Source organism: Saimiri boliviensis, chromosome 4 (genome assembly GCF_048565385.1).
Source record: "Saimiri boliviensis isolate mSaiBol1 chromosome 4, mSaiBol1.pri, whole genome shotgun sequence".
In the NCBI taxonomy this organism is placed as follows: domain Eukaryota; kingdom Metazoa; phylum Chordata; class Mammalia; order Primates; family Cebidae; genus Saimiri; species Saimiri boliviensis.
Window position 1 is genome coordinate 37,159,896 of NC_133452.1, and position 13,739 is coordinate 37,173,634.

Consider the following 13,739-nt stretch of genomic DNA (forward strand, 5'->3'; position numbering starts at 1 on the left):
GAGACAAAGACAATGAATTTTCCTGACCCTCGGCATCCCCCAGCAGTACAATTTTGCTTTAGTTCAGTTAACAAATCGTGCCCTAGAAATGTGAGGCCAGTGCCGAGTGTCTGGGCCATGTACCTGGTCATGATTGGGGCTATAGTGATGACCATGCTGGGCAACATGGTCGTGATCATTTCCATTGCTCACTTCAAGCAGCTCCACTCCCCAACCAACTTCCTGATCCTCTCCATGGCCACCACTGACTTTTTGCTGAGCTGTGTGGTCATGCCCTTCAGTATGATCAGATCCATCGAGTCTTGCTGGTATTTTGGAGACTTGTTTTGCAAAGTCCACAGCTGCTGCGACATCATGCTCTGCACCACCTCCATTTTTCACCTCTGCTTCATCTCCGTCGACCGCTACTATGCTGTTTGCGACCCGTTGCAATATGTCACCAGAATTACTATGCCTGTCATAGAACTCTTTCTACTCATCAGCTGGTCCCTCCCCATCCTTTTTGCCTTTGGCCTGGTATTCTCAAAACTAAACATAATTGGTGCAGAAGAGTTCATTGCAGCCATTGACTGCACAGGTTTGTGTGTGCTAATATTTAATAAGCTCTGGGGGGTACTGGCATCCTTTATAGCTTTCTTTCTCCCTGGGACAATCATGGTGGGAATTTACATACACATTTTTACAGTAGCCAGAAAGCATGCTAAGCAAATCAGCACAGATTCTAGGACTAAACAGGCTGGGTCAGAAAGCAAAAAAAAGGCATCCTCTAAAAAAGAAAGCAAGGCCACCAGGACCTTAGGCATAGTCATGGGAGTGTTCATGTTATGCTGGCTGCCCTTCTTTGTCTTGACGATCACAGATCCTTCATTAATTTTACAACCCCTGAAGATCTGTACAATGTCTTCCTGTGGCTAGGCTATTTCAACTCCACTTTCAATCCCATTATATATGGCATGTTTTATCCTTGGTTTCGCAAGGCATTGAGGATGATTGTCACAGGCAGGATCTTCTGCCCTGATTCTTCCACCCTAAGCCTGTTTCCTGCCCATGCTTAAGCTGTGTTCCTCATTCAGTAGGACTCTTTTCTGGTGGGGAATCTTGGATGCCCTTTCTCCACACAAGTAGGGGCATGGATTGACTGGATAAGGAGATACTTCTAGGTGGCGTAATGAACATCTAGGTAGGAGTCATAGAGCTAGCCTTCCAGGTGTACTAAAGTTACTAAAGTGGCCCTTTCTGGGGCTTTCGAGAAAGACAACTCCAATAAAAAGAATCTCTCCCAAGCCTTGCTGACTCCTGAGATTCCAAATTACGGATCTAGAATTTTACTCCTTTGGCTTAAATCATATGGAGATTTTCTCACTTTAACTTGAAAACATCAGATGCAAAAGCAAAGTTGGTTTCCACAATCATTGACAGCCATGTATATCTGAGTTTGTCTAAATCTTTTTTTTTTTTTTTTTTTTTTTTTGAGATGAAGTCTTAGTCTGTTGCCCAAGGTGGAGTGCAGTGGCACAATCTGGGCTCACTGCAACCTCCATCTCCCGGGTTCAAGTGATTCTCCTGCCTTGGCCTCCCTAGTAGCTGGGACTACAGGCACACACCACCATGCCTGGCTAAGGTTAATTTTTGTATATTTAGTAGAGAAGAGGTTTCACTATGTTGGCCAGGCTGGTCTTGAACTACTGACCTTGTCATCTTCCTGCCAAGGCCTCCCAAAGTGCTGGGATAACAGGCGTGAGCCACTGCGCCTGGCCTGAGTTTAATCTAAATCTTGAGATTGTTAATCCTTGTTAGGGGAGTGGGAGAGAGCCTAGGCATACAGGAAACCTGAGTTATGAAGCATGCTAGTGACATGGAAGGGGAGAGAAATGCAGACAGTTGTAGTTACTTCCAATTTTATTGATTTTGGCTTAAACTCCTTTTCAGAAAGAATTGATATGAGATTTGCAGTATTTGTTAAAATTGGACTGTCTTGCTAAATGAGATAAATGAATATAGAGTTTAGGAAAATATTCTTTCTCCCAGTATACACTTTGATCTATGTATGTAGGCAGCTTTTGTGTACATATGCTGGGATGTGTCTATGTCATTGCTTGTGTGTGTACACATATTTATTATCCTCACACATTGAACTTTACAAGGGTGTCCATAAACATCAGCTCAATTGTTTCTCAAAACAGCTCCATGTGCTCTTCCCAGGCTAGGCCAAGGAGAGTGAAGCAGCCATTTTCATTCCTAAACCAAATCTCTTCCCAGTACTCATCTAAGTTGAGCAGAGTAGCCATTATCTCAGGGGGAATGGTGACTTCCATGATACTTGCTCCCCATATTAAAAGCCACTCAGTTCATTGAACATTTATTGAGAACCTACTATGTGCCAAGTGTTGCTCTAAATGCCTGTGGTTTGGAGATAGATATAACTTAAACCCTGGCCTCAAGGGAATTTCGACCTCATAAGAGACACCATAGCCGCTCAGTTACACTACAGGGTAATGTGTATTATGATGGAGCCAGGCACAAGAAGCCAAGAGAGCGTGGCAGAGGAAAATGTAGCCTGGCATGGGGTTGTGGAAAGACTGCCTGCATTTTTGACCAAAGGACTGTCGCATCAGGTTTGATAAGGGAACCAGAACCTCTATTAGAGTCAAGGAAAAGCTGGGAAAGTGGAGTTAGAGCATCAGCGAAGGGGTCACTAAGCCAACTTCCTGAAGATCAGCATGAGGAAGCAAGTTTGAGCCAGTACTTTCACCCACTGAAGTGAAACTGCAAAGGCGGGGTGTGTGGCAAAGTTTGTGGTGAGCTGTTGCCCCCGGGTAGCTACAGCTCTGTGGTCCTTACCCAGGAGTTCAGTGGTAGACCTGGGACCACTGTTGCTTAGCAATGTCAGCAGACAGGAAGGAGAGTTGAGAGTGGAGTGGAGCTAGGCCAGGGAGAGAGGCTGAGAGGACACGCATCAGCTTTCTCTGTCCATCATAGCATCTTCCTGTGAACAACCTCAGGAGAATGGCCACAGCTTCACGTCTGCTTTCCAAATCTCACAAACATTCCTCTAACCTGGAATAAAATCCAGAAAGAGATTCTGGGAGATGCAGTTCTCAGCTTAAGTTGTCACAGCACGACTCATTACCATAAGTCAAATAAAGGAAACAGCAAGATATCTGTGTGGGAACAGAAAAAGTTCAGCCATGCTGAACTAGGAGAAGTCACAAGGATGCTGGGGAGCACCTAACATGCTCTGCTCAAAGGCTCAACTTGGTCCATTCAGTGTGTGGGAGGCGTTAAGATAGATGAACATTTTCAATACTATATCTTTTTGATTTAAAAAAACTTTTTGTGGGTACATAGCAGTTGTATATATTTATGGGGTACATGAGATGTTTTGATACATACCCAGCAGTGGAATTGCTGAATTCTGTGGTTGCTCTATTTTTAGTTTATTCAGGACCCTCCAAACTGTTCTCTGTAGTGGTTTTACTAATTTACATTCCCGCCAACAGTGTGCGAGGGTTCCCGTTTCTCCACATCCTCACCAGCATTTTTTACAAGCCATTTTAACTGGGGTGAGATGATATCTTATTGTAGCTTTGATTTGCATTTATCCTATAACCAATGACGTTGAGTCCAAGACTAGATTTTAACTGTCTTTCTCCCTACCAAATTATAATGTTCTGGTTCTAATAGACAGACCTATGAACGAATAGATGCAAATGAAAAAACTCAGTATGAATATAATGTATAATAAAATACAAGATGACACTACTTCTCTAGGACTATACCTAGCTAGGAAATAACTACATATACCATGTATTAGCTGCTTCAGTCTCTCATACTGCATTGTAAAAATGACCCATGTGGGCTCTTGAATGACCTTTGAGATAATCGATTGGCTTATATAAGGGAAGAAGACTGGAAGAAAATATATAGGAATAGGAACTGGTTTCCTGGACAGTCTGTCTAACGATCTCACTGCAGTAGACATTGTAAGGTCCACTTCATGGCAGCAGCCCAATCTCTGTTACCATAGAATGATGCTTTCAAAACCTAATCATGTCTCTTTTCAATACTCAACTAACAAGACCCGGGGTACTCAGCGGAAGCTATTTGTGGATAAGAGGGAATGAAATTGTTGCAAAGATGGAAAGGCGATTGTTCAAGACTCGCATCTTTTTGAGGTATAGTAAGTAGAGAAGGCGTGGGTTTTGGAGTAAAACAGACCCAAGTTCCAACCTGGCCAATTCCTCAGTGAATGAGCTTGGACAGCTTGTTTTGCCTTTGTGAGCCTTCACTTCCTAATCTACAAAACAAAAACAATAAACCACCTCTGTTGCTGAGGGGCTCAGTGGGCTTTGCAAATGAGAAACAGCCAACACATTCTTAACATTATTAATATTTTTCTCTCAAAGATTTTTAAAAGCCACTTCTTAAATGGAAAAGATTTTTCCATATAAAAGTGGAATAGACCTTATAAAGGCTAAGTAGTTCTAAAACATGAAACAAGGGATTGAGCTATACATGCATTCAAATGTGAGTTTTGTTGAAAATTTATCTTTATTTTCATTCAGAAAGTTTGCTAATAGCTTTTTATCATGTTTAAATGTTATTTATAGTTCTAACTGGAAATGTAAAATCTCTGTGAATGATTGAAAAGACAGTGTATTACTTTATTCTTGCACTGCTATAATGAAATACCTGAGGCTGGGTGACTTATACATAAGAAGTTTAATTGGCTCGTGGTTCTGTAGGCTGTACAGGAAGCACGACTGGGGAGGCCTCAGGGAACTTACAATTGTGGCAGAAGGCAAAGGGGAAGCAGGCACATCTTACATGACTGAAGCAGGAGGAAGAGGCGGGAGGAAGGTGCTACACACTTGCAAATAACCAGATCTCGTGATAACTCACTCACTCTCAAGAGAACAGCACCAAAGGGGAAATCTACCCCCATAATCCAATCCCCTCTCTCCAGGCCCTACCTCCAATACTAAGGGTTACAATTTGACATGAGATTTACGTAGAGACACAGAAGCAAACCGTATCAGACAGATTTTGAGGAATCAAGAACTATTCTGTCCTGTGTGCTGTCAAAGGCAGGCAAAGGCTGTCCATAGACAACATGCTACAGTAAGAGAGTCTCTGAACCTGAGTCAGGTATGCCAGTTTGAGCTTGTACTAAGAGCACTTCCATCTAGCTTCATAATCTCAGGTTATCATAATTAGCACAGTCTCATTATAATTTATTTTGTTAAAGTTGTCGGTAATTGGAAAATAAATTTGGTTTTTAGAATTTGATAGTAACACTCCAGACCATAAACAAGAATTAAGTAACAATTTCTAAATATGCCATGAAACATTTTCAAATGCTTATGAAAAATAAAAATTTCCCAAGTATGCATGGGTGTATTCAAAATCAGAAGGAGCTAGGCTATCAAGACTAATTTTTAGTCTGGGATATTTCTCTAGCAGATTCCATGCACAGCTAATGGTACAAAGACTATATTGCCACTGGTTAGGGGGCCTGGGACAAAGTTTAATATCTGAGCACGCCCAAGACCCATTCTTCTTTCTTGAACTACAAATATAGACTTTTTTCCGTTCAGTAAAAGTTATACAGGCTTATCACAAAGAACAAAATAAAACTTCAAGTACTCCAGAAAAATACAACGAAGGAGGTAATTCCAAAACCAACCAGAGATCGGCTGTCAACTCTCTCCTTGAATATATGGACTCACAGAGATCGATTTTGCTAATTTTGCTTTATGTCTTTTGATATCTGTCTGTTTTACTCAGCAAACTGTCATGAATATATTGGTCAACAGCAATAGAACTATATCATTAATTTTAATGATTGCAAAATACCTTATTGTGTGAATTGTACTATCGTTACCATAGTTTGTTTAATCCATCCCCTAGTGTAGAACATTCAGGTTATTTCCATTTTTTACTGCTATTAATAGTGCTCCACTGAATATCCTTTAGCATGCATAATTTGTCTTGTGTGATCATCTCCCTGGGATATATTCCTTGAATTTGTAATGCTGGTTCCAAGAATTCATTATAACTCTAAGATACATGTTACATCCACTTCTGCCTCTTGTTCCAAAGGATTTTAGAATGACTTACATGAATGTATACAAGAAAAAGAGAATTGACCAGATTGTTTTTTTAAGTATGTTTATAAAAAAATAAAAATAGAACAAAGTGGGAAATGAGACTAGGAAAGGCAATATAAGGACACTGGAACCAAGAATGGCTCAAGGCCGTCGGACTCAGTCAGATGCACCGGGAGATTAATTCAAGCCTCCTGACCCCTGGGCATATGCTCTTCTTGTGAGTCTCACAACCATCCTCTCTGTGCTTCCTCTCTGCTCTTCTGAAACTGCCTCCTGGATCCCCATTACTCTTGTGCTACCTCGGAGGGTCACAGGCCCTTCTATCCAATAAAACCTCTCCCAGAGCAGCAACATAACTTCTTTTAATTTTATTGAAAATTGAAACATAATAATTGTACATGTTAATGGGGTACATGCAAACATTGCGTAATGACCAAATTAAGATATTTAGCATATTCATCACCTCAAACATTTATCATTCCTTTGTGGTGAGAACATTCAAAGTCCTCTCTTCTAGTTGTTTTGAACATACAATATTGTTAATTATAGTCACCCTACTGAGAAACAGAACACCAGAACTTGTTTCTCCCAACTGTAACTTAGTACCCATTCACCAGTTTCTCCTTACCATCCACTCCTCCCTACACTCCCCAGCCTCTGGTAACCACTATTCTATTGTGTACTTCTATTGGATCAGCTTTTTTAGATTCCACCGATGGCTAAGACTGTGATATTTGTCTTTCTGTGCCTGGCTTGTTTCATTTAACATAATGTCCTCCAGGTTTATCCATGTTGCTACAAATATTAGGATTTCATTCTTTTTTAATGGCCATTTAGTATTCAATTCTGTATATATGCCATATTTTTTAATCCACTAATCCATTGATGGCCACTTAGGTTGATTCCAAATTTTGGCTATTGTGAATAGTGCTGCAATAAGCATGGAGTGCAGCTATCTCTTCAACATAGTGACTTAATTTCCTCTGGATAAATACCCAGTAGTGTCATTGCTAGATCATATAGGAGTTCAATTTTTTAATTTATGAGGTACCTCCTGTTGTTATCCACAATGGCTATATTAATTTATATTCACACCAACAGTATATAAGTGTTCTCATTTCTCTGCATCCATGCTAGCATTTGTTACTTTTTGCATTTTTAAATAATAGCTATGCTAATTGGGACAAAGTGATATCTCATTGTGATTTTGATATGCACGTCCCTGCTAATTAGTCAGCAGTCCCCAACCTTTTTGTCACCAGGAATCAGTTTTGTGGAAGACAATTTTTCCACGAATGGGGTTGTGGGATGATGGTTTCAAGATGAAACTGCTCCACCTCAAATCATCAGGCATTAGATTCCCATAAGGAGCACTCAACCTAGACCCCTTGCATGCACAGTTCACAACAGGATCTGTGCTCTTATGAGTATCTAATGCCACCACTGATCTGAGAGCAGGCAGAGCTCAGATGGTAATGCTTGCTTGCCACTGCTCACCTGCTGCTGGGCAGCCCAGTTCCTGGCAGGCCACAGACAAGTACCATTATCAGTGCCATTATAAGACATATGCTACTTCCACCTCCATTCCTTGTTCAAAATGATTTTGGAACTCTGGTCCATGGCCCAGGGATTAGGAACTGGTACCAATATAAAGCCCCAGAGTTGAGGACCTTTGAATTAGTGATGCTGAGCATTTTAAATATATCTATTGATTATTTGTATGTCTTTGATTTTTTTTTTTTTAGAAATGTCTGTTTCAGTGTTTTGCCCATTTCTTAATTGGATTATTTGCTTTTTCTGCTATTGAGCTGCTTAAGCTCCTTACCCCTTTTCAGATGCAGAGTTCGCAAGTATTTTCTCCCATTCTACAGTTGTTCTTCATTCTGTTGTTGCTTTCTTTGTTGCACAGGAGCTTTTTAGTTTGATGCAATCCCATTTGTCTAGGTTTGCTTTTGTTGCCTGTACTTTTGAGTTCTTACCTAAAAAGTTTTTGATCAGGTCAATGTCATCAAGTGTTTCCCCTATGCTGTAGTTTCAGGTATTACATATACTAATTCATTTTGAGTTGATTTTCTATACCATGAAATATAGGGGTCTAATTCCATTTTTCTGCATGTGAATGTCACATTTTCCCAGTATCATTTATTGAAGGGATTTTCCTTTCCCCAATGTGTGTTCTTGACTGTCAAAAATCAGTTGGCTGTAAGTACCTAGATTTATTTCTGTGTTCTATATACTTTTGCACTGGTACATGCATCTATTTTAATTCCAATAACATAATACTTGGGTTATAATAGCTTTGTAACATATTTTGAAGTCAAGTAATATGATGCCTCCAGCTTTGTTCTGTTTACTAAAGATTGCTTTGGCTATTCATGGTCTTTTGTGGTTCCATATTAATTTTGGGATTATTTTTCTATTTATCTGAGAAATGTTACTGGTATTTTAAGATTGTATTGAATTCGTAGATTACTTTGGATAGTATGAACATTTTAACTATTCAGAATTTTAACTATTCAGAATATTAATTATTCCGATCCATGACCATAGAATATCTTTCCATTTATTTGTGTCCTCTGCAATTTCTTGCAGCAGTGTTTAATATTTTTTATTGAAAATATCTTTCACCTCTTTGATTACATGTATTCCTAGGTATTTCAGTTTTTTGTAGCTATTGTAAGTAGGATTGCTTTCCTGATTTTCTTTTTCAGATAGTTTGCTATTAATATATAGAAACACTGATTTTTAGAGGTTGGTTGTGTATCCTGCAACTTTATTGAAAGTATTTATTAGTTCTAATAGTTTTTTGTGGAGCCGTTAGGGTTTTCTATTAATATATATATATATGATCATGTAATAACAGCACCACTTCCAAAATGGGTTGCTCCCCATGTCTCATAACAGATTTAGTACCTGAGTATTAGGAGAAAAGCTGCCGATAAAAGTCACACTATGTTAGTGATTTATTCATTGCATTCTTACAATGTTAATTTGTCCAGGGACTAATCAATTACTTTCCATTTGTCTCTCGTGTGACTAATAACTTGGGAGAGTTAACAGTTATCTGTACTAGATATCTATTCAAACTCTTGTCTACCCAACTCAGCTTTCTACATGCCAGAGACTGCACTTTATGAATCTTAACTCGCTAATACTCACAACAAAATGGTTACATAGATAATATGTTATATTCAATTAATAGATGGGAAAACTGGACACAGTGGTGTTAAGTAATCTGAGACATAGAGATCATACTGGAATATATGTTGGTCAATAGCGATAGAACTATATCATTAATTTTAACGATTGAAAAATACCTTATTGTGTGAATTGTACTCTACTTACCCTAGTTTGTTTAATCCATCCCCCTATTGGAGAACATTCAGGTTATTTCCATTTTTTACTGCTATTAATAGTGCCCCACAGAATACCCTTTAGCATGCATAGTTTGTCTTGTGCAAGAAAGAGCCTGCAAAATTCTGCATTTTCAAATACATTTGTGTTACATATTCCATTTAAGTAGGTTTGATGTAATCTATCCCAGAAACAAAAACCCTTCTCTGACTGAGAACGTTGGCTCACACCTGTAACCCCAGCACTTTGGGAGGCTGAGGCAGGTGGATCTTGAGATCAGGAGTTCAAGACCACCCTGAACAACGTGGTGAAAACCTGTCTCTACTAAAAATAAATACAAGAAGTAGCTAGGCATGGTGGTCGGTGACTGTAATCCCAGCTACTTGGGAGGCTGAGGCAGGCAATTGCTTGAACCTGGGAGGCAGAAGTTGCAGTGAGCCAAGATTGTGCCACTGCACTCCAGCCTGAGAAACAGAGCAAGACTCTGTCTCAAAAAATAAAAAATAACAACAATAAAAAAAAACCAGAAACTTTTCTCTCTTTTCTTCTTCAGTCCTATTCCAGCTGCAAGACATTTGTTTGTATTTTTCACAGGTTCTTGATCAAATAAAATATAAAGTCATAGGACTCCTTAGCCAATTATATGTGGATTATGACTTTTAAGGTAAAGGGGTTTCAAGGTACAGAGTAATGCAATATCCTTCCTTGGTCTGATTAAGTTCTGGAGCCAGAAATCTATTTCCACACACACGAAGTTGGCAAAAAGCAAGATTCCAGCAGTCACCAGGCTATAGGAAGCTTTGCTTTAGAAAACACTGGGTTTAGCCCTGCATTTGTAGAAAAAAGAGAGGTGCATAGCAACCTCCTTTCTTCTTTTTGACTTCTCCCACCTTCTCTTCCAGGCCCCTCTGGCAGATGTAATTTGATTTCCCCTCTAGAATTCTGTCATTTTTACAACTTTAGTTTGACTGATATTGTGAAATGGTTTCTCTGTAACTATAAAGAGGCATATCAGCTTCTAAGATATCAAGAGGCAGAACGAAGAATATGATTCAACATGTTATTTTCCTTGATAATATCCCATGAAATCAAGTTACACAGGTGGAATTATACATACTCTTACCAATGGGTATTCAGAAGGAGAGAATAGGTGATGGCACAGGAAAGGATGAAACAGGAATTTAACTCTTCTTTCAGGGGAACTGTTTCATCTACCATGCTTTCTTTCACCATCACAAAATACAGAGCTCAAAAAACACACAATGATGAATCCCATGTGGAAATCACAAAGCACCCCTTCATGAACCAAAAAACTCAGATCAATTATTCTCAACTATTTCTCAGGTTGAGAGAAATGTACACAAATAATCCTAAAGCAGGAGAGAAATAAGCAACTCACTAAAAATGAAACTAGAGAAGATGTAGCAACCATCAGCAGGCAAGAATACCTTCAAAACATCCCAGAACTGAAGAGTTAAAAAAGAATATGTACATCCAGTGTCTTTTATCTCGAATTAATTGTCAGGGTAAGTGATTCTGCATTGAGGAAGAAATTTAAACAACTGAGACTTGCAAATAGTGCAAACTAGGTCCCACGGTGCCTCTTCACAGCTTATTTGTATCATAGCACATGGAGGAGTAGTTTCTACTGAGAGTATAAAATCATTAACTGCACATCTGTCATTATGGCCAACAGAAGAGTACTCCAACACTCCCTATGTCCACCTGCTCCCAGAAACATTTCTTCCCAGGAAGGGATTCTGATTCCTACCTGTGTAAGTAGCTTGGAAACTTTGAATTCAATATATTAGGACTTGGTTAGTAGTTCACAGAATTATGTGAAGATATTAAATAGATAAAGTCCTTTTGCATATAGAATAGTTCTATCAAGACGCGTAAACACTTTGTGTTATCACCATAAAATGTGCAACATTTAAAACTAAAGTAGAGCAATTTCTGCTCTTTTAAATATTAATATTTGCATGCTGAATTATTCTCTTGGGAAGAGTTGACATGTAACTAAAAATTGTAATCCGCTGATTTTACTGTCAATGTAGGTAATTCTTGAAGAGAGAAGCTAGAAGTTACACTTTTTGTAAGGAATAATTTATTAACAAGAATTAATTGGTCACTTGGTTCAGATTATTGCTTTAAATTTCACTTTACATTTGACAGAAGTACCTTATAAAAAATGTAAGAGATATCCTCTATTATTTAATACTGTTTACTGATATAATCAGGGTTTCTTTGAGGAAACATTCAACTTACATCCTTCTTTCTGGGGTGCATGTGCAGATTATGCAGGATTATTGCACAGGTGCATACATGGCAAGGTAGTTTGCTGCCTTCATCCCCCCATCACCTACACTAGTTTTAAAGTTCCTAGTCATATAAACCAGGGCTAGCAGAAGAAACTTTCATGAAACCTTGAATACCGTGCTGCATTTGATTTTCAGGGCACATTTGATTCAGTACCCAGGGACACTGTACTAGCTTCCAAATTGTACTTTCATTTACTCCATTTCATATTGTGATTGTTTGGCAGACTTTTTTTTTCGCCCCCCAGTGAGCAAGGTGGGCAGTTCCCAGAGAGAGGAAGCACAGAAACCATAAATGAGAGCCGTCTTCATTCAAAGTACTCAAGAACACCCTGTGGCATTCTGCTACCAGGTGAATGGGTCTTGCCCCAGGACAGTACATCCTCTGGGCATCCAGTTGGTCATCTACCTGGCCTGTGCAGCAGGCATGCTGATTACTGTGCTAGGAAATTTATTTGTGGCATTTGCTGTGTCCTACTTCAAAGCGCTTCACACGCCCACCAACTTCTTGCTGCTCTCCCTGGCCCTGGCTGACATGTTACTGGGTCTGCTGGTGCTGCCCCTCAGCACCATTCGCTCAGTGGAGAGCTGCTGGTTCTTCGGGGACTTCCTCTGCCGCCTGCACACATACCTGGACACCCTCTTCTGCCTCACCTCCATCTTCCATCTCTGTTTCATTTCCATTGACCGCCACTGGGCCATCTGTGACCCCCTGCTCTATCCCTCCAAGTTCACAGTGAGGGTGGCCCTCAGGTACATCCTGGCAGGGTGGGGGGTGCCCGCAGCATACACTTCCTTCTTCCTCTACACAGATGTGGTAGAGACAAGGCTCAGCCAGTGGCTGGAAGAAATGCCTTGTGTGGGCAGTTGCCAGCTACTTCTCAATAAATTTTGGGGCTGGTTAAACTTCCCTTTGTTCTTTGTCCCCTGCCTTATTATGATCAGCTTGTATGTGAAGATCTTTGTGGTTGCTACAAGGCAGGCTCAGCAGATTACCACATTGAGCAAAAGCCTGGCTGGGGCTGCCAAGCATGAGAGAAAAGCTGCCAAGACCCTGGGCATTGCTATGGGCATATATCTCTTGTGCTGGCTGCCCTTCACCATAGACACAATGGTCGACAGCCTCCTTCACTTTATCACACCACCGCTGGTCTTTGACATCTTTATCTGGTTTGCTTACTTCAACTCAGCCTGCAACCCCATCATCTACGTGTTTTCCTACCAGTGGTTTAGAAAGGCACTGAAACTCATGCTGAGTCGGAAGGTCTTCTCATCGCATACACGCATTGTTGATTTGTACCAAGAATGAGTCCTTCTACTAAATGAAGGCAAGGAGTAGGACTGCACAGGAAGGAGGAGTGGCCCTGTGACCACGGGCTGTGTGGTGTTGAGTTTGTGAGCATGCTTCCAGGGCAGCATGGGTTAAGCAGAGGAAAAAGAAAAGCTCCTTAATTTGGGAAGAGATGAAGCTTTCCCCCTCATTCAGTGTTTTCATAGTGCATTGGAGGAAAAGGAGAACATGAAATCATCTTAATATGCACTGGATAAGCCGGAACACTGTGCACATACTTGGTTCCTAGTTCATTGCTTCCTTGAAACAACTAAGATGCAAAGATGGAAGGAACGGAGCACTGAGGTCTGGCTCTCTGAGTTCTCACACTGGTTCTGCCACATAGAGCAGCCAGGAGAGATTTCAACAATCTTTGAATTCTCCCTCCTGCTGCTACAGAGTTTGCCCATTTAAAATTAGGGGTCTGTACTATTTCTTTTCTACTGTGTTCTCAAGTGAAAATACGGTGTGATCTAACTTTAGGAAACCTAGTTTGAATCATAGTTTCACTTCATATTTCATAATCATAATGAAGTGTTTAGAATGTCTCTTTCTCAAAATGTTCATTTTAGAATCTGTCTCCTAAAAACCCAAGCACTAAGCAGATTTGTCAGTCAGGTTTGTCCA

General features: G+C 40.1%; 2 protein-coding genes across 2 annotated transcripts in view; both read left to right on the forward strand.

Annotated features, from left to right (window-relative positions):
* Positions 1-13,172, forward strand: part of TAAR5 (trace amine associated receptor 5) — a 30,405-nt gene extending 17,233 nt beyond the window's left edge. Inside the window, exon 4 of the mRNA XM_039467706.2 lies at positions 12,031-13,172. Within this exon, the coding sequence (XP_039323640.2) occupies positions 12,078-13,091 (1,014 nt within the window). The 5' untranslated portion in view covers positions 12,031-12,077 and the 3' untranslated portion in view covers positions 13,092-13,172. The remainder of the gene's footprint in view (positions 1-12,030) is intronic.
* Positions 13-1,055, forward strand: TAAR4 (trace amine-associated receptor 4). The gene is given in 2 exon segments (XM_003932443.2): positions 13-862; positions 865-1,055. Coding segments are annotated over 2 exon segments (1,041 nt in total).
* Positions 13,173-13,739: the final 567 nt, after the last annotated feature.